General features: G+C 36.7%; 1 protein-coding gene across 2 annotated transcripts; it reads left to right on the top strand.

The window, feature by feature from the left end:
* Window positions 1-323: 323 nt before the first annotated feature.
* LOC135694024 (uncharacterized) lies at window positions 324-24,672 on the top strand. Of its 2 annotated transcripts, XM_065212655.2 has the most exons (14): window positions 324-538; window positions 4,466-4,559; window positions 8,670-8,769; window positions 9,389-9,695; window positions 12,243-12,305; window positions 12,445-12,525; window positions 12,896-13,024; window positions 13,440-13,562; window positions 15,354-15,447; window positions 16,048-16,106; window positions 16,782-19,045; window positions 20,535-20,725; window positions 21,412-21,575; window positions 22,880-24,672. In XM_065212655.2, the coding sequence occupies exons 2-14, from the start codon at window positions 4,487-4,489 to the stop codon at window positions 23,039-23,041; spliced, it is 3,810 nt and encodes a 1,269-aa protein (XP_065068727.2). In that variant the 5' UTR covers window positions 324-538; window positions 4,466-4,486; the 3' UTR covers window positions 23,042-24,672. The 2 variants fall into 2 exon arrangements, with proteins under 2 accessions (XP_065068727.2, XP_065068728.2); XM_065212656.2 differs by lacking the exons at window positions 324-538; window positions 4,466-4,559 and adding an exon at window positions 4,575-6,304.

Genomic DNA, 24,672 nt, shown 5'->3' with positions numbered 1-24,672 from the left:
GCCCATATTGCATTCCCTCAGAGGCCCTCATATAACAGTTGCCTCATGTAACAAAAACAGAAATTTTCAATCCTGCGTTGTATGACCGAAATCGTGAAATCATCGTCAACATCCCATTAGACATTTCCTGTGTAAGCTTGTGTTCGCTTCCTCAGGAAGCTTACAAAATTGCTCAACTTTATCCGAATTCGCGATGGCATCATTGAATCACGAAGTGAAATATAAGCAGGTTACAATTAACAAATATTTTTGGAAATCAAAGTGAAAAGACCCTCTCGTTCCTAGCTTTTTTCGCAGCCCTTCATTTTTTGGTGTTCCTGCGAAGGAGATAAATGGTTGAACCTTTGTGTTGTAGGAAGGACAATTCGTGTGAAAGAAAGAGGCGCCCACAACAAAAACACACGTGTAGACGGAAAATGAAAAGCAATGCATGGAGATACGGCTTTTGAACCATAGCGATGTAAAATGCACTGATGACAGGCATTTGATGGTATTTTCTCAGCTCGGACAAAGAATTATCTCTCAAAGTTGACAACAGGTAAGCCAGTTGTATCTTCTTGTTCACAATATTTTAGGCCGTTTCATTCGCTTGAATGACCTTGACTTGACACCTTCAGCGCTTTGTAGATGTGTCATTGGTTTTCGATTATTGAATACTGTAATTCAGCGTTATTAGCAAGACACCTTTCTTAAAAAAATGCTAGTTATATAACATGTAAAATTGCTTCATGAATCTTTTATCTAAGGACAAGGGGCCTACTTTTTTGGAAATATTTTGTTGCTGAGATAGTGATGTCATCGCCTTTGTTAAAATAATCGTCAACCTTTCTGATTCCCCCTGGAATGTAGAATTTTTAGTCCCTCGTGTACTGTGATGACTGCTTTACAACCCTATCTTGAAAAACAGTAATGTAAATGTAATAAATTTTGGATCCAGGGGGAATCTAGAGTCTCCCAGATCCAGAAGTTTGAATTTTGCCCCTCTGGAATTTCCCCTGAAAAGATATTAGTTAAAATATGGATAGCCCAGCGCTACCAATTTTGCAAAAATGCCATACATTCAATTTACATAGGTCATGATTCTAAATATCCCATTCTCACCTTTTCTTGTTTTGTATATATTCTCTAAGTAGTGCAAAATGCAAGCAATTAGAAATTTCTAATATTATAATGAGCAGGACACAGGCATATTCTCCATCCATGGGTTAGTTTATGCTCGGCATGTCTCAAAATCAAAAGCCCTGATTCATAAGCTAAATAACCGAGGGGTAAATCACTCTAAGAAAATCTTGTACACCTTTTGTGAAAATCCTATTGTTTCATCTGAAAATCCCCAGAAATCCTTTTGTTTAGGCAAAATCTTGTACGTTATTTGCAAGAGTGAATCACCCCTTGTAAATAACAGCCTAGGTCTGGATGCAGTAAGAATTTTCTGAAAAAATTGTTGCCTGACGATATCATAATACCTGAAAAGAATAATAGCATAAGTTTCACTGATACTAAAATTTTTGTATTTCTAAAAATAAAGCAGACTGTTGCCAGCTCTTCTTTCTTTCTATTGCCACATAGGTCCTATCTAGATCTGCTAGAAATTTTAAGAATGAAAGGTAAATATTTAATGGTTTGAAATTTTGTCTATGTATATTTAGTTTGGCGGCACTGATAACCAGAAGAGATTGTATTATACCCCAGGTTTACAAACATCTTAGGTTGATAAAGGCCCTAAAACCTAAAATCTGTCATGTATATTTGGTTATTTTGCTTGTATTTGGAGATCAAAGGGTTCTAGTATTAATCTGAAATGGATAATGTGCAGCATGTCAAGGTTACAGTTAACATTGTTTCCATAATAGAACTTTATCATATAGCTGTTACTTGTGCTGTTATACTGGATTTATAGCACATATTTATGTTTGAATTTTGTGAATCTGTGTAAAAAAATGGAAATCAGTAAAGTTGACATATCTCATGTTTATGTATTAAAGTTTTTCTCAAATTTGTCAGTCATGTAAAATAAACAAATAAGATATATAACGGAGTTCTCACCCAGTGATAAATATTTGAGGTTGTTCTATGGAGTATGATAACCCTTGGAGGTCAAACTATTTTTATAATTGTTTCTGTTTTTGTCATATTTCCGGCAGTGACAGCGATTTAATTTGCCCTAATGTTAATGTTTCTTATATTTAACTCGAAAAAATTATATATGCAAGTTTTTATCCGTTTAAACTGCAGTACGTCTTCAGTAAATTAAACGTAAAAACACTTCTTTCCCAAGCGCCTTGTGTTAGTGCGGGATGATTTTATTTCGAGATGCAATTTCACTTTTATTGCTGAAACATATCTTTCAAATTTGACTCATGTTATGAACAACTGTTAACAGCGTTTCCTATAATTATTAAAGTAGTAGGGTAATTATAAGTAGGATAATAGTAGCAGCATCCAATTATAGGCCTTACACCTGCAGATATGATTTTCAATTTATTTAATGGTTCGTTTGGACGTTTTAGCCAGTTTTTTGCGAATTTTATAAAGCTGGAGTCGTCATCAAAATAACATTGCCTCTAGATTCGTTAGCATTTTTTTAGATGTAACGGATATCTTCTGCCTGTAACGGATATTGAAGTATAAAATTTGGAACCGTTTGTAGTCTTCAGAAATCATTCAACACTCAAAGATACACAAACATCCAAACTTATATATTACTTTAAGGGCTAGACCTTTATCTATACCTTGGGTAATTTTTTCAAACAATGCATATTATCACCATAAAACACTTGAATCTGAGTGGGTGCCAACGTTTGTTAAGCAGATTGTATTGGTAAATCACGCGCGCGAAACGCCCATCATCCGTTTTGGGTTCCATCCCTTGTGTGCTATCCGGGGAGTTTTCTTTCGTACCTGTTATGGATGGGTTTCTCTCTTTATAACAGGAAATCGCGGCCAAGGTGATTTAGGAAATATAATAAACGAGCAGATCTCGTTAAATTCTTTGTCTTTCCAGACCTATCCGTTAATATTCTATTAGTTATGTTGTTTTTAATCCATTTGTTTTTAACGGATTCCAGTTCTTTTTCTTTCCGCCATTTGTATTCAAGAAGGGCAAATTTCACATGGCTAGCTCTTTCTTTCACGTTTTTCTGTTGCGCCCGCAATTAAATGAAGCGAATGTTCAATAGTCTAATCCAACACACGTTGATATGTTTTAGCATATCCTATTCAGAATACATTGTTTGAATTAGCTTCTTATCAATGGGAGTGTAACCACAGACAAGTAAAACACCCGCTGCATCTTTGCTTACATTAAGAACATCCAGATTAAAAACCGACCACAGACGCCTTATTCTAAAAGCGCACCCACTGGATTGCAAGGAGTTGGTCAACCAAATACGTTCATATCAAGCCTACGTATTTCAGATTATTGCGCTATAGATAAAACTTTTTCATCATTTTTCAAAATGCCCGTAAATTGAGCAGAAGCTCTCTTCAGTAAGAGTCGCTCAAAAGAGAATGTCAGGAATCACGAACCCCCCCCCCCCCCCCACTTTTCAGCAAGATACATTCTAGGTAACTGAGAGCAAACTTTTTATGTAATATATGGCCCCTCCGGATTAAAGGTCGAGACACGGTCTTGTGCATTTTTATCAGAAAAGGACAGGTTGCTTTTTATTTAATGACAGCGAGTCCATATAAAGCGAAAAGCACTGTTGGTTCTATTGGATGTCATGTGATTTATCGTGTGATCAGTTGTGCTTACTCGCCGTCTAATTAGCACAAACATATCATTCATATGATCAGCTACACCCTGGCATATGCTAGCGAATCACGTGTTTATCGAAGGACTCGCTCATTCATTTTGCAGCCGTTTTTGTTCTAGTGTTTACGTTTCCCCTTCTACTTAGCCTTCCTTCAAGTATTGATTTCAGTTTCATCGTTAGTGACAAATCCCAAAGTCTTCAAACTCACTCAACCTAAAGAAACAGTTTAGCGTGGATATGAATCTCAATTGGATTTAGACTAGGAACATATTTCATTAGAGGATTTTTGAAAGATTTGTATGCTTCTTGTACTAAGACCCTAATGCTTTTTTTTAAATACTAAGTGAAGTCTTATTAGCTCCTTTTTGGTTTTGGCAATCCAATAAAAGACTGCTGCGAAATTTTATGTGTTGTTATTTACTTCTTTGTTCGAGAATGTCTGACTGTAAGATATCGCCCAAGCCCTCCTGTCACGTGCCAAGGATAAGTCATGCCAATGCTCGTTGCCATGGCAAATTACAAGCTGGTTCCACTAAGAGTAGGTATTTTAAAAACTTTTACACGTCTCGACTGCTTTATATTATGCCTACATCAGTTAAAGGCTATTAGGCTGATATGAATCTCAGTCGTTATTTCGTTATTGCTTGCCTTAACAGTCAATTGTGTTAAATAATTTTTGACAAGAACTTGTTATTTTCGTTTTCAAGGGCTCTTAAAGACAAATTACAATGCCACGAAGCGACTGTATATTCCGTATTGATCATAATCGTGAAGCAGACAAAAGATATGGCCCTTCAACAGGTAGGAAGTTGTTCCATGTTCTCGTAGATTATTCTTTTGTGTTGACCAGATTATGTGTTTCCAAAAGAAGAAGAAATTTCAAAGTTTGAAATGTTTCAAGAAAATAGAAATTAGTCACTGTTATTTTCAATATCTTCACCACGAGTCTTTGCAAATTTTCTTCTTTCGCAGCTGTGTACGAAAGTGAACTTTATTTCTCTGACAGTAAGTGCCTTTAAAAATGGCAGGCATTACTAGAAGGGTAAAAAGAATATTAAGAATAGGGAACCTTTTGAGATTTATGGTTTCCGGCGTGTTCAACTTGATGACGTATTCATTGTATTGTATTGTAGATTATTTAACGTTAATTTTTACAATAGTGAATATACACTAATTAAGACTAACATGAAGCAATTTCAAGGATTGCATAAGAAAGTTCATTTACTGCAAAACGAGCATGCGCACTTGTTTTCAAGGAACCAAGTTTTGATCAAATTCTTAAATTGTCTAGTATTTTGTGCTGTCTTTTTTTATTCCGGGAGTGAATTGAAGAGTGGTTGGGATCATACCCGGAGACGGGCTTCCAACAGATAAAGACAAGACGAGTCATCAACGTAGGCCAAAATGTGCATAAAAAGGCAAAATATAAATTTCCCCTTAGATACAATGCGAAAACTTAGTATTTATACTTTTCAATAATTTCCAAACCCATAAAGAAACTGAGAAACTTTCTTCTTCAAAACAATTCCTTCGCTAGTAATTGGGTTGGGTGAGAATATTTGACATTTTGGTTTACATTGCTCTTTAAATTGAATTTTTGTATTTTACTTAGGGTGTTAACGTTTTTTTAAAACAAAGAAATGACCTCGGGATTTTGACTAAAGAAGGCCAAAAAGGCCAAATTGAAGCAACAGGCAAAAACAAAATTTTTCAGGCAATTTAATTCTGGAAAAAGGCGTAAATTGGGAATTTTGGCCTGAAAAAGGCCAATTTGGCAACCCTGCTTCCAGTCAGAAACCCACGTCGTCTCTGGACACCCATGTTTTGTATTGTAAATAACATATTTCGTCACAATGGCATAGGATCCATGGATGTGGTGTACGCCTCCTCCACTTTTTCGGAGCAACAAATGTTTTGCCGCTTTTTCTATGAAAAGTAACCCGTTACATATGATCTTGCCCCTTTTGCATGTCCATATACTAATAAATATTGCCTCTTCTCCGCTGCCCCCCCCCCCCCACTTTGCAATATGTCGTACGCCCCTGATTCGTAAAAACCCCGCTTTGCATTTTATAATCAAATATAGTTGCTCGCATGACAGACCTCATTTATTAACATGTCAGAGAAGAACAATTTTAATCTCGAAAATGCCGACCTCATTAATTTTACTACCGAAACTGCCTACAAAGCATGTTGTTGTCCCAAGCCCTGTGGAGGAGAGGCATTGATTGTGTTTGAAGTGGGTGTGAACCTATTGATCCTTTTTTTAATTTGTGCATTCAAACCCAGACCATAGATGCTTAGACCTTTGACGTTTTCGTTACAAACAGAGCTGATTACGTCAGAATAGATGCGAAACACAACCTTTGTCTAACTATAATACGAGTACTTTTGAAGTGAATATGTGTTGTAACCGCAGTTCACTGGAAAGTGATAGAACTCTACCTAAAGCAACGGCGGGTTTTTGTTATGCAAGCTTTAGATACAAGATCGAATCTAAATGGTAAAGGTTTCAATCAACGGTATGCCAAATCTACGAATTTTCAGTGAGTATCAGAGAGTAAAGAGAAACCAACTTATAGTGCCTTTCGTTAGGAAAGGAGATCATTTAGTATGAGAGTGTGATATAGATCTGATTATGTTTAACAGGTGACGGGCATTCAACGTTGAATATGCCTAGATATGATTTATACTAGTTTAAAGAGAAATAACCCCCTCAAATGATGCAGCCAGTTAGCTGAAATAATTTAGCCCGATAGAAAGTATAGCGAGATATTTTTATTTATTTGAAATAAAGCTTCTTCACGTTGAAAAATGAAGCCAAAGTATCGGTACCTTTGAACTATTGTTTGTTGCCCTTGTCCCTTAGAAGGGACTTAGGTTATGTATTTAATTCCCTATCTTTGAAACTGTTATTTCGTAACTTAACATCTAGGATTCGGTCATTGATAATGTCACTACCTTTGAAAGCGTCACTTGGCTCTTCAAGACGCATATCAGAACTTGCCGCTAGACAAAACCCCTTAAAACCACCCCAACCCTCCCCCTTTCGGCTTACCGGTGAAAAGCAATTTAACCGTAGTTGTTTTCAATGCATAAACGCCTTATTGATATGATTCCCCGCCTAAATTATTGCCTAAAGTACTTATCGATTCAATTTTGGCTTAATAATTGATGAAGTTCCGCATTGGTTGCTCACAACCTATTGCTATCAAAAGGGAGTCCACGAAACCTGAAAGTCGTTAGCCTCTTAGCAATGAAAACTTTTCAATTCAATTGCAAACCTCTCTCTTAAGCATGTAGTTTCCAAGTGATTCACCTGGGTTTACAAGATAATTCTAAAACAATCGTTAGTGCTAAAGGAAAATCTAAGGAAAAATAAACACGTGGATTATTTTGTAGTACTAAGATGCAGTACGTTGTATGAATGGCTTCGTTGAAAAGTTTAAAGAACCATTTGGGCTGTTGACTTGTAGAGAGAGAATCACACATTTTTAGCACTCCTGTGACTATCGCTAGGAAGGGGGGGGCCTCTGCCCCTGCTCTATTTCAGGCGACCCCCTGACTAGCGATAGTCACCGGAGTGCGAGTAATCTTTTATCACGTGACCTGTGCGGAGCCAATTTTTTTCAAATCGAGGTTGATACACCTCTTGTCTTTTCCGAGGCTAATCTGCAAACTCATTGGGGGCTTCGACAGAATTTTGTCTTTACCGAGGCTAATTTCACTATCATTCACAGGGGGTTTTAAGAAAATCTTGTCTTTTCCGAGGCTTATCTATGTACCCTACCGTAGGGTCACTGGCAAGCCCGCGTAGCAGGCTTCGTAGGGGAGCTAGTTTTGTAGTACTAAGATGCAGTACGTTGTATGAATGGCTTCGTTGAAAAGTTTAAAGAACCATTTGGGCTGTTGACTTGTAGAGAGAGAATCACACATTTTATAAGTAAGTTGCAGCAATTGCCGAATGTGCCAAGAGAGCTCATAAAAGGGTTGTTCTAGGTTGTACCTCAAATTAGTTTTTTAAAGCTTCTGTTTTGCACTTATTTCAAGTCACAGTTATGTAATGGTCTACTTTGATTGTACCTATCGGATATTGTAGGGGTGTCAAACTGAAGGCCAGTTGGCCGAGTTCCTGTGGTATTAACAGTTGTGGTCCGCGAATTAGCTCCGTATGTCTGTAATTGATAGGCCTTCGTGTTCATCTCCTAAAGAAAAAACATACTTCTATTTGTCTGGCTACCCAAACTTAAATTTCAGTTGAAGCATTCGAGCCGTTTGTGTAACTGGGTTTTTCAGCCCTGAGATAATGCAACAAGTAAAGGCTTGTTAGGGTAAATAGCAAGGAATCTGCATGAATAGAGAGTGGCTCAAAAAAGCTTAGATAGGGCGCTTCCAGGATTTGCACCCGTTGATTTTTTGTTCTTGGAGAGCCATCTGGCAACTATTTTTCATATGTGTTTTTTGTCAAGAAAGATCATAAAATGTTTTAGCAAGTTTATGCCTTAATGTTGAGGAATCATGTTTGTCGAGTTTAACAAACCCTAACAATTTTGATGTAACCAGTGGCCTAAGGGAGGCCCTTTAATATGGGACCTTTAAACTGGGACCTTTAAACTGGGACCTTTAATATGGGCCCTTTAAACTGGGACCTTTAATATGGGACCTTTAAACTGGGACCTTTAATATGGGCCCTTTAAACTGTGACGAGACCCTATTTACTACGTTACGCTACTGGATGTAATGCGCCTCGATGTTTTGCCGCTAAAAATTTGCTAATTTGGATTATTGGTTCAAGCAAGTCGTCTTTGGAAATAACTCTTTTATGTTTAATCTCGATAACCCGCTTAATTTACAAAACTTCTCTGTCTTCAGTTCAAACTAACTCTTGCTTTTATGTTCTCGCTATTTCAGGTTTTCTTGGCGGTAAAGACAACAGTAGGTTCTCCTTGTCAAATCAAAAGGAGGGCCAAATCAAAAGAACAAATAGCTGCAGAATCGTCTCTGGGATAAAGTAAGTATACTGTAATGTTAAGGAAACTACTGATCTTATAGCGTCGATTAGGAAGCAGCTTCTGAAAACTGAGTCTTAAGTTAAATGACAGATCGTCAGAAAAGCTAAGTTTGATCATTTTGTTGTGGGGCGAATGATTGCATATAACTTGCTATTGAATTGCTTTATGTAGTTTAAAGTTGTTACACGGAATCATGTTGTATGTATTAATTACAGAAGGTTAGCTCTTTTATTTAGCGATGTGAGCTGGTTAGCAGGCATGAGCCTTAACTTCAAGGTTTTTTAGGTTGATTGCAGTTTCAGATAATTTTTCCCCTTATAAGTTTGTTTTCGAAGGGTCCCTTTCTTTCAAAACCCTCCAGTAACTTGGAAATTGAGGTAGTTCCCCTATTTATAAGTAAGGATTTAAACCTCCTGAGTGAGGATCGTCGTGTGTAGAAGTCACCCAAGCATGCATGAAAAGAACTATTATTTAGACGAATATTCGATCATTTTAATGCGCTTGTCACAGAGTTTATTGTGTGCATCCTTAAACCCATTGTTACTTTCTAGCTTTTCTTTATTAATCCACTTTAGCTTCGCATCTTAGTAGAAATTCTTACATTGAACTTTTTTGCAGCAAATCAACGGACCTGCTAGATTTAATGACCGACTTGAGCACATCGAAAGAAATCGGAACGAGGCTTAGCACATCACAGTCGTGTTTGGCTTTAAATGAAATCGCAAAAATTAAAAAAATCAATTTTATTGACAAGCCCAGCTTCAGCAAAGATGTTTTTTATAACAAGCGGAATATGTTGATTCGAAAAGACAGTGGAACAGAAAGTGGTTTTGTGGAATCCGAGGCAGAATTCGAGAACGAGGCATCAAGACAGGTGCCTGATTCGTTTGATTTGCTGCCGCCTTTGGAAAAACGGCGCCAGATTGTAAGTTATCGAAAATATTTTCATTGGATCTTATTAACTGGGAAGAGAAGGCTTCCGATCCAGGCTTTAACTCGTACTTAAGTTAAACATTGTGAAAAGTGTGACCATTGCCGATCGAAGTAGAATAGTGCGCAAAATATATAATTCCGCAGTTTAAAGGCGGTTTTTGCTCAGTCCAAATATAAAAGCATGGCGACTTAACAAGTTCGAGATCATTCGTCATAAAAAATGTTTTGAAAAAGTGAGATAAGCCTTGATAAAATGGACTAAGACATCTAAGCATACGCCTGGCCGTGCGCCTCATGATGTATTCACACACATCACAAACCGCCACGTGTTTTGCCAATGGTTGTTCTTAATTTTGAGATAAATCATGCCCTGAAAGATGTGCTCAAAACATACGGCTCATCGATGGTTAGATGTTCCCGCCAACGAATACTAGAATGCCTCTATATTGTTGGCTTTCTCATCAAATTCACACACACCTATAAGTCTTTTTTAGTTTCCTCATTGTAGCTTGTTATTATTTTAATTATGATACTCTTGTTTTCGTACATTGAACTTATGAATTTCCAGTATTTCTTTCGGAGAAAGAAACATTGAAATTTGATACCCAGCTATAGATTACACACACCTGCGTGTATATTGATATAACTAGAATGTGCATTTGAAAAAGAAATTTCGTTTCGTTAGTATACTTATTATTCCTATCATTTTTCAACTCTTTGCGTTTATCTGATGCTCGCTCGAGCTACTTGTTATTGCTTTTTATGTTGCATTTTTCTTTAAAAAATCTTTTTATCGTATTTAATACTTCCTTCTGTAAAATGAATGCAGTACAAAACTGTTTATCGTAAATTGCTAAAATTTTCGCCGAACATCAACATCCAATCTCTGAAGGATAATACCAGCCAGAACATGAACATCCAATATAATGTATAAAGGAATACTAGGTATTCCCCTCTTTCTTCGTATCAAAGAGCACGCGCAATAAAGTTTGAGTTCAATGTACATGCTTTCTGATCCCAAGGGAGGGAGGGTGGAGCTTACGTCACTAGTCAGGAGACTTTCTTATATTCAAACTCCCCCCCCCCAACATATTTGTACGACAGATGAGTCATTCTTCGAGCACTCATTCATTTGGGTAGATTTTTTAACAAAATATTTTGAAAGAGTAGAAATTATTTTAGCAAGTTGATTAAAATTGATGAAAACCCCATGGAATGCTATCAGAACTTCTACAGAAGTGTGTGTATTTTTAGCTGTTCAGCGGATGCTCCTCTGCTTATGTTATTTGATATTCAGTGTCATGCCAGTTGATTAGCAACTTGATTGAGGCTGCCTAGGTTTCTCCAAAGAGATTTCCACCAGATTCCTATAAGTTCTTGTGCAATCGTCTTCGAATTGTTGCTTCGGTTCACTTGTTATTCCATAAAGCCATACATTCGTATCACCTGCTCTTGGTATTTTGTCCAGCTGCCTTTCTCACGCTATGTGTTGCGTTTGACAAAGAAAATACGGATCTGCAGGATGCTCTAAAAACCAAAGTCTGGCTTATAAATATTTTATCAGAATATAAACAGCAGCTACACTCTTTTTTATAAGAACAATTTTGTAAGAATACGAGCCTCAAAATTGGTCAAAAGTTAAGAATAATATAAGAGCAAACTGAGGCTGAACTACTGTACAATGCAATTTTGAACAACGTTTTATCTCAAAAACGAGGATTTTTAGCCATCTGTGGGTGTTTTTTTGGTGAATATTCAAGCTTGTCGGCACATGAAGATTTTTTCACTCGCTTTGTCGTTAAATCAGGCCTGAAAACCTGCCTAGAGCGAAAAAGCTACCGATTGCACTGCTTACACCCTTTAAGTCTAAGAACAAATTAAGAACAATCCAGCCTCGAATTTTCGAAAAAAATTAAGAATGGTCAGCCTGAACTTATATTTACTGGTTCTGCAAGGTAAAAAGTGCAAGTTTTCTGACTTTTCATATGACTGACTCTTTGATTCAAATCTGCTTTACGAGCTACTCTGTTGTGTTAAGAAAGTATACGTTTTATGATTTTATGATTGAGAGGTTTTATGATTTTGATGGTTATTTTGCTGTTTTGAAATATAATTAGCGACAATGACCAAAATAGCGTGTGTGAGTAACTTCTTGATGACTGGTTAGCAAAATGGTGCTAGATACACATCTTATTACTGCCCATTCCGTGTTGCAGACATAGCTCTGTTTTGTAGGCTTTTTATGAGTTTCGACAGGCCTTTTTTTAAGATAGACCGCAAACTTGACTTTTTTTAGAGATCAGTAAGACTCCATTAAAAGGTTATGTTAGAAACATTGTCAATTATTATTTTATCATGAACGTAATTAAGAAAACGGGTATATGAATGACGGTTTTGAAGATTACGAAACTTTTTTAACTTCACAGCCATATTTGCCTTAAATTCACATTTTACTTGAAGCCAACGGTTCCAAGGAAGCTTTGATGATTTTCCTCTCCACTCATCACACCACTAAGCGATGTTTGTTTCTTTCTTTAAGAGAATACGGGAATTGGTTCAGCTGGCAGATACTTTTGCAAATGGATTCAGTACATCATTACAGGTTTGAATTCAAATAAAATGTGATCTTGAGCTTTTAAGCCCAGCACTGATAATGTTTCAAATAAAATGCTCACTACAAATTTTAATTGCATGTGCTGTTTCATGTGTCAATTCACTCACTTCCATGTGCTTTTTTACAGAAACTCGAGTTGGCTGTTAAAAGGAACTTTCCAAGGTCAATCATGATATCATTAGCTAGGAAGATTGATAAAATGGAGAAGGTGATTTTCAGTTACATTTCGTGCCTTTTAGTGTACCGTAATTTTCGTTGCCACCTCCAAGCGTAATTTAATCGGTCTGTGTTTCTGTATTATCTTCTGTTTCTATATGCAAAAGTCTATATGCAAAAGTCTATTTTTATTTGTACGAGAATTTCACATTTTCGAACAAGCTACAGTAGTTTTTTCCGTTTCCACTCTATGGCACATGTAGGCCTATCGATACAATAATGTTCGTAAGTGTGACGTCACTGCAAAAAAACGTTTCTGTCTGTTTCTGTGTGCTGTTTCTCGTACAGAATTTGGGCTGTTTCTGTTTATTATTTTGTTCTAAACACTTTGTTTTTCAATATCATTTCATACATAAATCTAGATTGAGAAGATACTTTTCAAACTTACGAGAGAGTTGTCGAAAAAGAAGCTTCTGTTTTCACAACAATGGACGTCGAAATCAGAAGATGAATTCTACATCGACGTTGTGGGAAATCTTTTCTCTTCGAAAGTGGGTTGAATTTTTCCTTTCCTCTAAACAAATATTTCTACCAATGCCTTTAGAATTTCCTTTGTCTGGTTTTTTTATTCAAGGCATTTGCACATATTAGATCAAGTAATTTTTTCATCTCATTCCTATACCATTAACTAACGAAAAAATGCAACTGTTTCAGACTCTGATTTAGCTGTTTATTAATGCTTTGAAGCTGATAAGTTCCTGAATGATTTTACGTTGTTATGTTGCGGACGTCACGAGCATGCATATTTTGAATATGAACTGTAGAAATAGAAATTAAAGATTTGAATTATATAAATGAGCGTTTAATCATCCCGTATTCTCCATAGGTTTCTGGTTAGTTGTAGCTATGATTTTTATTACTTAGACACTGTTATCTGTTTACTATCAACGACAATCTCATTAACAGATGAAAGATGTTTTGTTGGCATATGGCGAGATGCGTGAAATTAGAAATGAATATGACGATGGAAGTGAACAATACCACGAATTTCGTTTGCTGCACGAGGATGCTGTTGATGTCCTCGCAGAAGTAAGTTTTTTGTACTAAAAAATTACCAAGTAGCAATTATTGATTACATTAAGTACCAACAATTTCTGCGAGATTTATTTTCGGCGAAGCAGGTCAACCGAAAATTAATTTTTTCTCACCGAAATTTGCAAACGCTAGGGAAAATTCTTCAAATTTTGTTCGAGACTCTCAAAATAACAAAAAAATGTTTTCTTTGATATTTCAAAGATGCCAGAGAATGTTTTATGATGTCAAATCTGATATCACACTGCATGATTGAAGTGCATGAAAAACCTTTTATAGAGATTTTTTAGCTACCATTTTTTTGTTTGTTTTCCTATACATCAAATACCTATCAATTTTTATTTTCAATTTCTGTGTCATCGACAAATAAAATATCCAGCTCATCTTCACTTTCTTCTCTTTGACCTTCTATACACAAACAATTCGAGTTCTCTTCTTCTATTATCTTTTCATAATTTATCACAATTATTTCTTTGAAATCTTCTTGCGGTTTCAATTAAGACGCCTCAGTTTTTAAATGACAATCGATCAGAATTTCTTGTCTCCTTGTTGCGATTGGCGATAGAAAATATTGTGAATTGTAAACACTTTCAATCAATCTTCCTTCTTTATGAAGAATGAAATAAAGGCGACCTCCTTTAAATAAAGGTTTATAACATTTTTGCCCTCTCTTTAGTTCCATTCATTGGGTTTTTGTAACATTACGTTTTTGTAACTTTTATGATGCTTTTCAGAAAATAGTGTTTTAAATCTTTCTGCTCACTGAAAATTGTCTTTTCACCATAATTTCTTAAATTTTCGACGAAATTTCAAATATACTACCGAAATTGTTTCTACCGGTAGTTAATCCACTGAAATAAAGAAAGCTAAAGAGCTGTCTAAAAGGGTTGTACTGGTAGCATCTATGGTTAATTTATACTTTTTGTCTTAATCAGGATAAGCCAAATGGATTTTATATATTCTAGATTCCCAACGTCTTTAATATCGTCAATATAATTTCATTTTTATCTATCAATAAGTGTTCAAACTGGAAATTAATATGCTGAACAAAATTCATACAAATTTGTAAAATATCAGAGGACCCCCTCATCCCCCCCCCAACTTTCTTAAAAAATTACTCTCCTGTGTATTACTACTCCTCCTGTCAGACTATTTGCTAAAAGTGGAATCTGATTTCATTATTGATGTCTATGCTGTTAAAAATCCAATCATGCATACGTGCTCTAGAATATCAGAATTAGCGTACGAAAACCGCACCAAACCCTTTTTTACTAGTAATAAACATACGCAATTATTTTTCTTTTACCGAGTCTTCTCCTGATACCTGCTTTTTTGGTCTTATCTTATGGTCTTTGGTCTTATCTTATGGTCTTTGGTCTTATTTTATTATCAAGTTTAGTTAGCCTTCGAACCATTTTATAATTCTAATTTGTAGATGCCGTAACTGTCACTCCGCCCACCAGTTAAAATAAATTTGTAATTAACTCAACGACTTATTTGAAAAAATTTCTAATCTCCGTATCATTTGTTTATATAACTGGATTGATTGCACAGACAACGGCTACAGCATGCTCAGTTATGATGAATTCACGCTGTTGCTTGGAAAAGCATTGCTTATTCTGTCACCATTTTTGCTACAAAATCGTTCAAACGTGTTCTGTGCACCAAAACAGGGTTATTAAAGAATAAGTTTGGTTTGTAATCAACCGAATTCAAAAAAGAGTTGTTTTGATTCTTTATGCAATGCCATCGTCATGCCACTAACTATGGCCTTGTTTTCTTTTCAAGTATTTTCTACGACTTCAGCTTGCCCTGAAATATGTATTGTACTGCACCCCAAGACAGCATATCGACCATCGGTCTCTGACTAATATCGTGGAAGGTACCTTTATTTATTGTCTCTCACCGCCTTTCTACATATTGCTTTCAAAAATATTGTATGCCCTGCTAAGAATAAACATGATCATTGTGGTATTTGATGCTGTGTATTAATGCTTTGTTGGTATGTTTACCGGAGCTTTCTAGTTGAGCTGAAATCCAATGATTTCCAGCATGAAGGTAAATCTTGTCTTCCTTGTTATTTTCATCACTTTTTAAACTTTTTTGCTGGATTTTATTCCATGTATTGTTGAGACTTTTCAGCAAGGCGTTGATATGTGGCGTTGTTTGCGTGACTCTGGTTTCATAAGTCTCGGAGTTCTGTTAATAAACTTATATTAGCTTGTGAAGAAACTTCACTTTGCATTTAGTTCTTTCTAAAGAGGACTTTCGCCAAATCCGTATCAGTTACTGACTCCCAGAGGTGTCCATATACTTTTCTTTTAACACAGCAATTTGCCTAAAGTCATCCAGTCCTCTATTCCCCGAACCTATTTTAATGTTGATGAATACAATTTAATGATTGCCATCTACCCTTCACTTAACTGATCTGAATGTCTCAGCTTTGCCTTTGAGTTTTGTAATACTCATGTTACTTTTGCAGATCTGAACCACTTCAATCGACGTAAATTCCAAAAAGAATCCAAATGCGAAAAGGAAAAGGTGGGAATATTTAATATGACTGTTCAGTTTTTCTCACGTTGCCTCTAGAATAACGCTGCTCTTAGCGACGAAAAACCCTTAGTTCTATTTTTAAAATAATTATTTAGTGAGAAATCTTGCTCTTTTGATACAAGGTTGAAATATGAATTGTGAATATTCTGTTTAATTAGGACTTAATCTTTCTGAGCAAATTTTTTTCAAGAAAATTCACATCGGAAAAACGAAGTGTCCAGTTTTGATCATTAATCTGTGAACTAGTTTTTGAAAAAATTCTGTTTGTCCAGAGGGAAGACTGGATTACAAACAGACCCCCTGGCAGTACTGATATTTTTGGAAAGTTTCAATTCATTTCATTAGGTCTCATTCAGTTTTTGTTACGTTTTTCATAAGCCTCTTTTTCAGTTACGTTTTTTGCTAAAGCTTTGTTTTTTCAATTTTTTCGAGTAAACGTTACTTCGTCATTAAACGTCATTAATATAGATAATGTTTCCCCATGTGCAGTACGAAAACATGGGGACTGGGTGGCAGGGTCGTACAATTAAAAAGTTTTGTACCCAACCTTGGAGCTCTCCCGCCCTCCACCCTTTGTTCTGCTTAATGTCATGGTGAATGATGCATTCTTAAATGAACGTTGAGCACTAAGCTTGATGGCAGTGTATTAATTGATGATTTTAGGGCCTGTCGGACGGTTGGCCATCACCTGACGGCGAAGCACAACCTGAAAACGAGTCACACAATAGCAAAGATGAAACAGAAAGAAAAGCAAAATTGGTGAAACGAAGACACTCCTGTGACAACTCAACTCTAAAGAAACTCAGTTCGTTTACAAGGGGCATTGGTTTCCTTCGAAGCTCTGGGCGTCGATCAAGACAAGAAGGCGAGACTCCACTCAAGAGGACACAGTTGATTGATAGCAGTGATATGAGAGCTAAGCCGCGCAAATCAGGGTCCGCTATACCATGGCACTCGACACCAAAAGAATCCCGCGCCACTCACAATGGCAAAGAAAATGGGGTTTTGGAAGACAGAGAGACTAGTTTTGACTCGAATTTTCACCTTTTCAATGAAAAACAGAGTATAGACAGTTTTCATACCAAGGGTGGAATTGTTCCTCATGAGAATATATCATCTTCGAACGACACAATCACCGATGATAGTAATGAGTTAGAAAAAAGTGGGGATCTTTCTAACCACAAAGGCCAGGCTAGAACTGCCGGTAGAGACGAAAAGGTGAACGGTAAAGTCCCGCCACCCGATACTAGATTTGACTGCAGCCACAAAAGAGATCATTACCGGGCAAGGATGAACTCATTAGGGAGATCGAAAGGCAGCAGCATCGCAAAATCGTTGAAAGAAAATACTGAGTGTTGTAGTAATGAAAGTTTGGGTTATCAAAGTGAAAAAGCAATCGATAGATCAAGGGAAAGTGCCTCCTCAAAAGATCGGATTTTTGATGTTTTCTATAATAACGGTACCGTGGATGTTCCAGATCCTATCAAGAAATCATCAATTGGTGAAAGACCCTCGATACTTCCTGTACCGAGATCTCCAAGTTCATCGCCAACAATTCTGCCAGATTTTTCTCCGCAGTCTCCTAGCTTGCTGGAACGCAGCGAAAACTTATTTCCGTTATCTTGTGACCAAGTGACTGAAAAGAATAGCAGTGCTTCATTCACAAGACCAAGCTCCAAATTAGAAAAACAAGAAAAGTGCAGGAAGAAAAAGGAAAAGTCAGAAAAGCTGCTTGTCCCAGTGCCTTTCCCAGACAGCTACACAAGTGATGAAGATATGCGCCTTGACAGGTATATCGGTGAAAGTTGTATGAAAAGTGTACCAAAGATGAGCCATAGTGGAAAAAGCAACAGCACCTTGGATGGTACTTCTAGCCGCATAGACAGGTGTCATGCACGCCATTTTGAGAAACTGAACGAAAATTGCAGTGACGAGAAAATCAAGTCGCACCAAGCTGCTGAAGCGCATGCCAAGTGCAGGAAAGTTTCACACGATAAATCAGTTTTAGGAAAAAACTCCAAAAAACTCTCATCAGATTCGCGCAGTGACCTACCGCCATTAGAAGATAGTTCCAAGGGCATTAAGGTCAGTATTTCCCGTGCAAAGAAATCTTTTCTTGATTTTACCTCCCCCATAATTTCAAGAAAAAAAGAAAGAACCTTAAAAAACTCTAATAACTTGACTTTGCAATCATGTGACGGAATAACGACTGCTGCTAAGAAGGAGACAAGTAGCAGTAATAGCAAAAAGTTCAACAAAAGTTATACGGCAGATGGGTGGTTAAATGATTTGAAAGAGAGAACCTTGAACGGGCATTGCAAGAATTGCCAGGAGGCACGGCCAGTATCTCATTTTGACAGATACTCATATGAATGTGGTACAAGCACATCGCCTTTCGGTAATAGAGAACCAAGTAGTTTTCTATGCTCTAAAAATGAATTACCCGGTTCTTCAAAATCCTGCCATTTGAATGACAGCTTGCTTGATGATCAAATAGAGGAAAGTCATGGACAAAGCTCTCCCGAATGCGTTCAACGCTGCAGGTCTCCATCTTTGACCAGCAATTTATCAATTTCTTCAGACTTTAATATAACTGTCACGAGATTTCTGCGGTCAAATCGTGAAAGTTCTACGGAAACCGTAGTTGGCAATTCAACTTTTTATCGTGCGTCGCCTGAAGTCCCTGCTAGATCTCCAGATTTAGAGCTGTCTGTAGAACAGCGAGAGGTGCACCAAAAGGCTTCTCGACCAATTGAAAGTTCCCCAGCTATTGCCAACTCAAGATCTTTAAATGACCATGACAGTAATTTTTTGACTCGAACAAAACTAGACAACCAGAACGGCAACAAGATTGCCGCAACCAGAGTGAAGAGCAACAATGCACAGGAAACTACAACACCTCAGAACAGTGACCTGGCGGCAATAAGGTATGAAATTTTTACTATGTTTTGTTTTAAAAGGTTTATTGTTTAGATCAGCTAATAAGGCTTATCTTGAAAAACTAGAGGTTTATAACCCACTGTCATTTCGATGTGCGGCTCATCTGGCTACAAGCCACAATCGGCCACCAAGGAAAATCCCCCCAGTAAAGCCGAGGTCCTTGCTTGATCGCATATTTATATTCAGTTATGCTTATTAATATTCTTTCATTTCGTGCGTTTTCAGAACTATGATTAAGGCTCGAGAGCTTCCCTATGGTTTAGCTGGGACTCTGTCAGCGTCTACCATTCCATGATCGTTAGCAAAATCCACTTATCGAAAGGAAAAGGAAAAAAAACAAATTCATTCAGAGCGTTTTATCGGTTTACTTTCCCCTAGTAAAGAGAAATTTTTGCCAAATGACGTAGACGGCCCTGCATGGAATCGCTGTAGGAAGGACAAGTAAAGAAACGAAATCTGAACATGTGTTGACAGCTGGTATTTTCTCCTAAGTAGAAAAACTTAAGTAGAAAAATGTGCAAATGCTCTTTGGAATAATGTAATATATTGTTTGAAATGTTTCTCTGTTGCCAAATCAAATATTGCAATCACCCCTAGACACTGAAACCCTTACAATAATACGAGGCAGTTTTAGATGGGAGGAAGGGGATGCTATACTGCAAGAACTTTCGCGATCTTGATTCAGGAAATACTGGTTTTTGCTCTGTCTAAAAGTTGGCTCTGGATGTTTTAAGCTTTTGTAGGCTATTAACAAATTGTGGTAGTATCAACGATCCGTTAAAGATAAGGTTCTATATATTTTGAATTCACGTACAAGCTGTTGACTTTGTTATCCACGAAAATTGATGTTTGATGTATTCGTGAAGATTCCCTCTCTACTCAATGATTATCGTTTTTGATCATTTTTATGCAAAATGAACGTTTTTTGAATGATCTGTCTTAACCTTATTTAACCCTGATTACACTTGCCTCCAATCAATGTTCAAAAAATTCATCGGTAATTGCTGCTTGTAGAAGATTCAATCAGAAACCTACTTGATGTTTTTATTCAAAAATTGATCGCGCTTATGAAAAACCTTGAAACACGCGTAGAAGTTGTGTTTAAGGCGGGTGGTTTTTGACAACCATGCCATCGTGATATCTGCTGGCTTGTTCCACATTGTGTCTACACAGAAACAGAGGAACCTCGATGTAACGATATTTCAAGGGCACCAAAGAAGTAGTTTGGTCATTCGAGAGTTCGTTATAGTGAGGGAGCTTTTATTGGTCTGAATAAGAATGCGTGGACTCCTTTTAAATTTCCACACTAGTTTTTTGGTGTAATTAACAAGTAACAACATATTACTAACAGGATGTCTAAAAAATCTGGAAACTTTTTGCTTCCCCAAAAACACCGCATTAGACTCTATAAAGAACTAAAGATTTTGTATGTTTTTTATATGTACCGAATAAGTAAGAAATGAATTCTTTTTATAGGATCTCTAAGTCAGATCCGGTTTTGAAGTACTCAACGACCCAATCGACGTTGAAGAACGCACGTGACAATTCTCAGCTGATAGCCAATGAATCGTTAGACACTCAGAAGATACTGGAGAAATTACGTAAGGTTCCCAAAGCCCGCGTTTTATCGTGGGCTGAAAGCTTCGACAACCTGCTTTCAGATAAAGGTAATCAATTAATAAACCATCTCAATCAAGCAGCCTTTTTTTTAAACTTGACAAAGTTTCATCTTGTCCCTCATATAGAGATTTTGGCTCCTGCTTTGGATTCGGGACCCAAAATTTATCCTAACTTCAAGCTTTCACATTTCAAGCACTCGTGTTGATTGTTTGGGAAAAGAAATTTTGAAGTTCTTTAAGAGATTGGATCGTATAATGTGAATAGGGATGTCAAAATATACCCTGAATGATTTTGTGGTCAAATTTCTTATACATTTACGAGTTGTTATATGTTAGAAAGCGGCTGAGATATGGCCAGTGGAAGACTATTTCAAAGTATCTTTTTTATGTGACTGCTAAGCCACACTTTTGATTTCTACCAATGATATGCTTTTAAGTAATTCTCGCACGTACATGCTATGTCGTGAAAATAGCACTGATACGGCTTGGAACATTTATCTTGTCAGTCAATGCTGTCTGTACCTAGCTAATTGCTCTCTGCAAAGCATTTCACTTCAAACGGAAAACGTGAGCCAGCTGCATTTTTACAAAATCACGCAGCCATCAATATTGGTACATAGAAATGCTACTTAGCTTGTCAGTCAACATACACCATACTACATTTCATTTATCGATGTAGGAGTCGTTCTTTTTTGTTGTTGCACGTAATGTAAGGTTCAAAATCTCTTTTTCAGATGGTGTCAAGTTATTTGGGCATTTTTTGAAGTCAGAGTTCAGCGAAGAAAACCTGCTATTTTGGCTAGCATGTCAACAATTCAAGTCAATCCGCTCTTCAAAAATTGCCAAAGAAGCCCAGAAGATATACGGGATGTTCATAGAGATATGCGCAATCTACGAGGTACGGGATAACCTGCTTCATAATCGAACCTACTCTATATTCGAATAACGTTAATCCTCGAATGAATCCCGCGCATTAGACTTTCTTTCGCCGAACGGGGGCCCTCATTAAATTTTCACCATTTCACTCAGGTAATGCATTCCAAAAAAGCATCTTTATAAAGTAACAAATTATGTTCAAAATAATTGAAGTAAATATTAAACCTTGGTTTAGCGCAAATCGCTTGAGAGACAAGCAAAATTTCAAACGATGAGCTCCATAAAAAAAGGCAACGGACTAAAAATTTGAATGAACCTTTACGTTGTAATGCTTGTTAAACGGCAGTACCAATAAACAGATTGATACCGCATTTTTGACAGCATTTTTAAATACATTACACCTTTTGCATATATTCTCAATATTTTCAAAAGTCGTGCTGAAACGACACTACTTAAGTTGCCAAATACTCAACTCATTTCAACCAGATTCTTGTATAATTCAGTACTACGTAACCTATTCACTTAGATTCTGATCAGATTTCGTTTCCACCAGCTAGAGACTTTCGAACTGAGAGGTGTTCATGTTTTTATGTGTGGTCGTCACTGAGACAGCTGTATTATAAACCGATGCAGTAAAATTTACTTAAAATCGATTTGAAGTTTATTTACTCCAGAACTTTTCCAAATGTTTACTATTTATGAAAAACTGCATTCAATCTTAAAAATAGAAAGTGCTTCAACACAAGGGCTTTAGGGAAGAGAAATTTTGATAATATAATAATAAAATAATGTCTTTTGTTGTGAGTAAACTCTTTTATTAGACCAGAAATTTATTTTGAATCAAACAATATTGTGTGATACTGATTGTTGTATGCTAGCCTTGAGTTCCAACGAAAGCTAATAGTTGGGCTTAACGACAGCTATGCAAAAGGATCGGATAAATAAATCACTCTCCATTCATGAAAATTGGACACTAAAAATTATTGACAAAGAAGTAAGAAAATGTTAGCCTAGAAATATAGTCCTACACTAAAAAAAGCTACGAACTTTCGTTTTCAAGAAATGGTGTCGGTTGGGTGGCGCTTTGCCTTCTGATATGATACTAATGGCTACCGATATTATCGGTTCAAAAACAGACCTTGATGTCTTAGACTGCCTGACTAAAGAATGGTATCAAAGAGATTTTAATCAGACGGCCTTTTTTGACGATTGAAATGATAGCTACCCTGCATCCAATTTCCAGCATCCCTTTCAAAAGGGACTTTTTAACTTCAAGGCTGTGCCATTCACGTTAAACAACATTGAAAGAATTGCGTTTTTTTTCAGGTGAACCTAGATCACCAAACCCGAACTACAATAAAAGACTCAGTTCAATCGCCAAGTAAGAATATATTTGATGCTGCCCAGTCTAAGATCAGGCTGCTGATGGCGCAAGACTCGTACCCAAGGTTCATTAGATCTAGGACATACAAAGATCTGGCTGAATGACGATAATCAAGACAAGCATGCAGAAATTATAGAAAGAAATGTCGCAAGGCATCGTGGAAGATCAGAGGTCCTGAACACAAATGGCAGAAAAACACCCTGCTATTTGTGCTCTACAGAAAATCTTTATTCGTGTTTTACTTAATCCGCTTCCTTGTTGTCTAGAGAAACAATCATATTTTAAGACGACGTTCGAAGGTTTATTAATATAATGCCCTAAAGAGATATGCTCATTATTTATTCCACCTAAACCCATGTATCTGAAATAGGATTTCCTGGACTGTAGCCTATTTACTAGAATATTGAAATGTCCAATCAACTATGAGATCTGACAGACGGCTGGTCCGTTCTTATGTCATGCTCATTTATGCGATATTTATGATTAATGTTACCATGCACTGATAGGCCTGAAAGTCCAATGCCCCTGCTGGTATTATCACCTGCCCTTTGTCCAGGAATCTGCTCTGAGGATTTTATTCGCTCAACAAAAAACTATGAATCCACCTCTTCTCTTAGCTTTTCTTCCACAAGAGTTCAGAGATTGAACTATCATCATGTGTTACTTTTTAGTACTGCTTTTGTAATCACTTCAATCATGCCAGCCACGATAGTCACGTTTTCAAAATATTTGTCCATCCGTTATAGTGGCGTACAATTTATGGGCATATGTCCTTTTCGCCAATTTATTTTTAAGAGCAATAAATTCCATTTAATGAGCGGGATATTTGTAAGGTGAAAGTTGTAGGCAAACGTTTTATAAAGTTGGCCTTTTGGATGTTTTTATTTCAAATATCTGATGTTGAAATGTTATAAAGGCCCTTGCGCAACCGGCATGCTTTGCGGTAGCTGTTTTTTACCCGAGAAGAAATGAACTGTATTTTATATTTTTATGCAGTACTATATTAGGCCCTTTTTGAAAATATATCCGCAAAGCATGACGGTTGCACAAGAGCCTTTAAGTTCTTCTAGTCACTTGTCTTCACGATATTTTGGGTTGTTGACAAGCAACAAGTGATGAATAGCTTTTGATATATATTTTAAAATTTTGTGTGAATATGTAAATGGTGGACAAAGTTATTTATGGTGTACCGAATGTCTAGTTTCATCACGAGGTTTTTTAGCTAGATCAGAATGGAGGTTAAGATGATGTCAGGATGCAAAATGGATAGGGGGCAAGGCAGCTTCTCTCGATATCATACGAGTATGTAGCTACTATTTAGAAAAAAGATGGAAATTACGAACCCGTCTGGTCCATTCTTTTGAAAGTTACCAATTTGTTAAGTTGATTGTAGCACGACACTCCATTTTTCGAGATTTAGGAAGTTTTCTACCATCGTCTCTCTACCCCCAATCGTTCAAACACTCCCTTTCTGTTTATGTTTAGAAATAAATCTCTAGATGCAACGAACAGCAAGAAACACATTTAGCTAGTTTCTTCGCAATGAATGCCTTGCTCTCTTCCACGTCTTTTAGTTTCATCGGCCAGAATAATTATCTCGTATTTATCACTTATATACTATAATTGAATTTTCGAATTTCTCATAAAATTTTAAATGCTAATTTTATACAACAAATGGTATTCAGATTCATTGCTGCCGTTTTATATCTCAATCTATTGCCAGACGACAGAGGAA

Source organism: Rhopilema esculentum, chromosome 11 (assembly GCF_057945365.1).
Source record: "Rhopilema esculentum isolate cy_ngs chromosome 11, ASM5794536v1, whole genome shotgun sequence".
Classification (NCBI taxonomy): domain Eukaryota; kingdom Metazoa; phylum Cnidaria; class Scyphozoa; order Rhizostomeae; family Rhizostomatidae; genus Rhopilema; species Rhopilema esculentum.
Note: the sequence above shows the minus strand (reverse complement) of the source record. Positions and strands in the feature narration are given on the sequence as shown.

Coding starts and splice junctions, on each gene's coding strand:
- LOC135694024 (XM_065212655.2), top strand. CDS start 4,487: ATGCCACGAAGCGACTGTATATTCCGTATTGATCATAATCGTGAAGCA. Junction 13,025..13,439: donor GAAATCTTTTCTCTTCGAAA/GTGGGTTGAATT, acceptor TCTCATTAACAG/ATGAAAGATGTTTTGTTGGC. Junction 21,576..22,879: donor AGATATGCGCAATCTACGAG/GTACGGGATAAC, acceptor GTTTTTTTTCAG/GTGAACCTAGATCACCAAAC.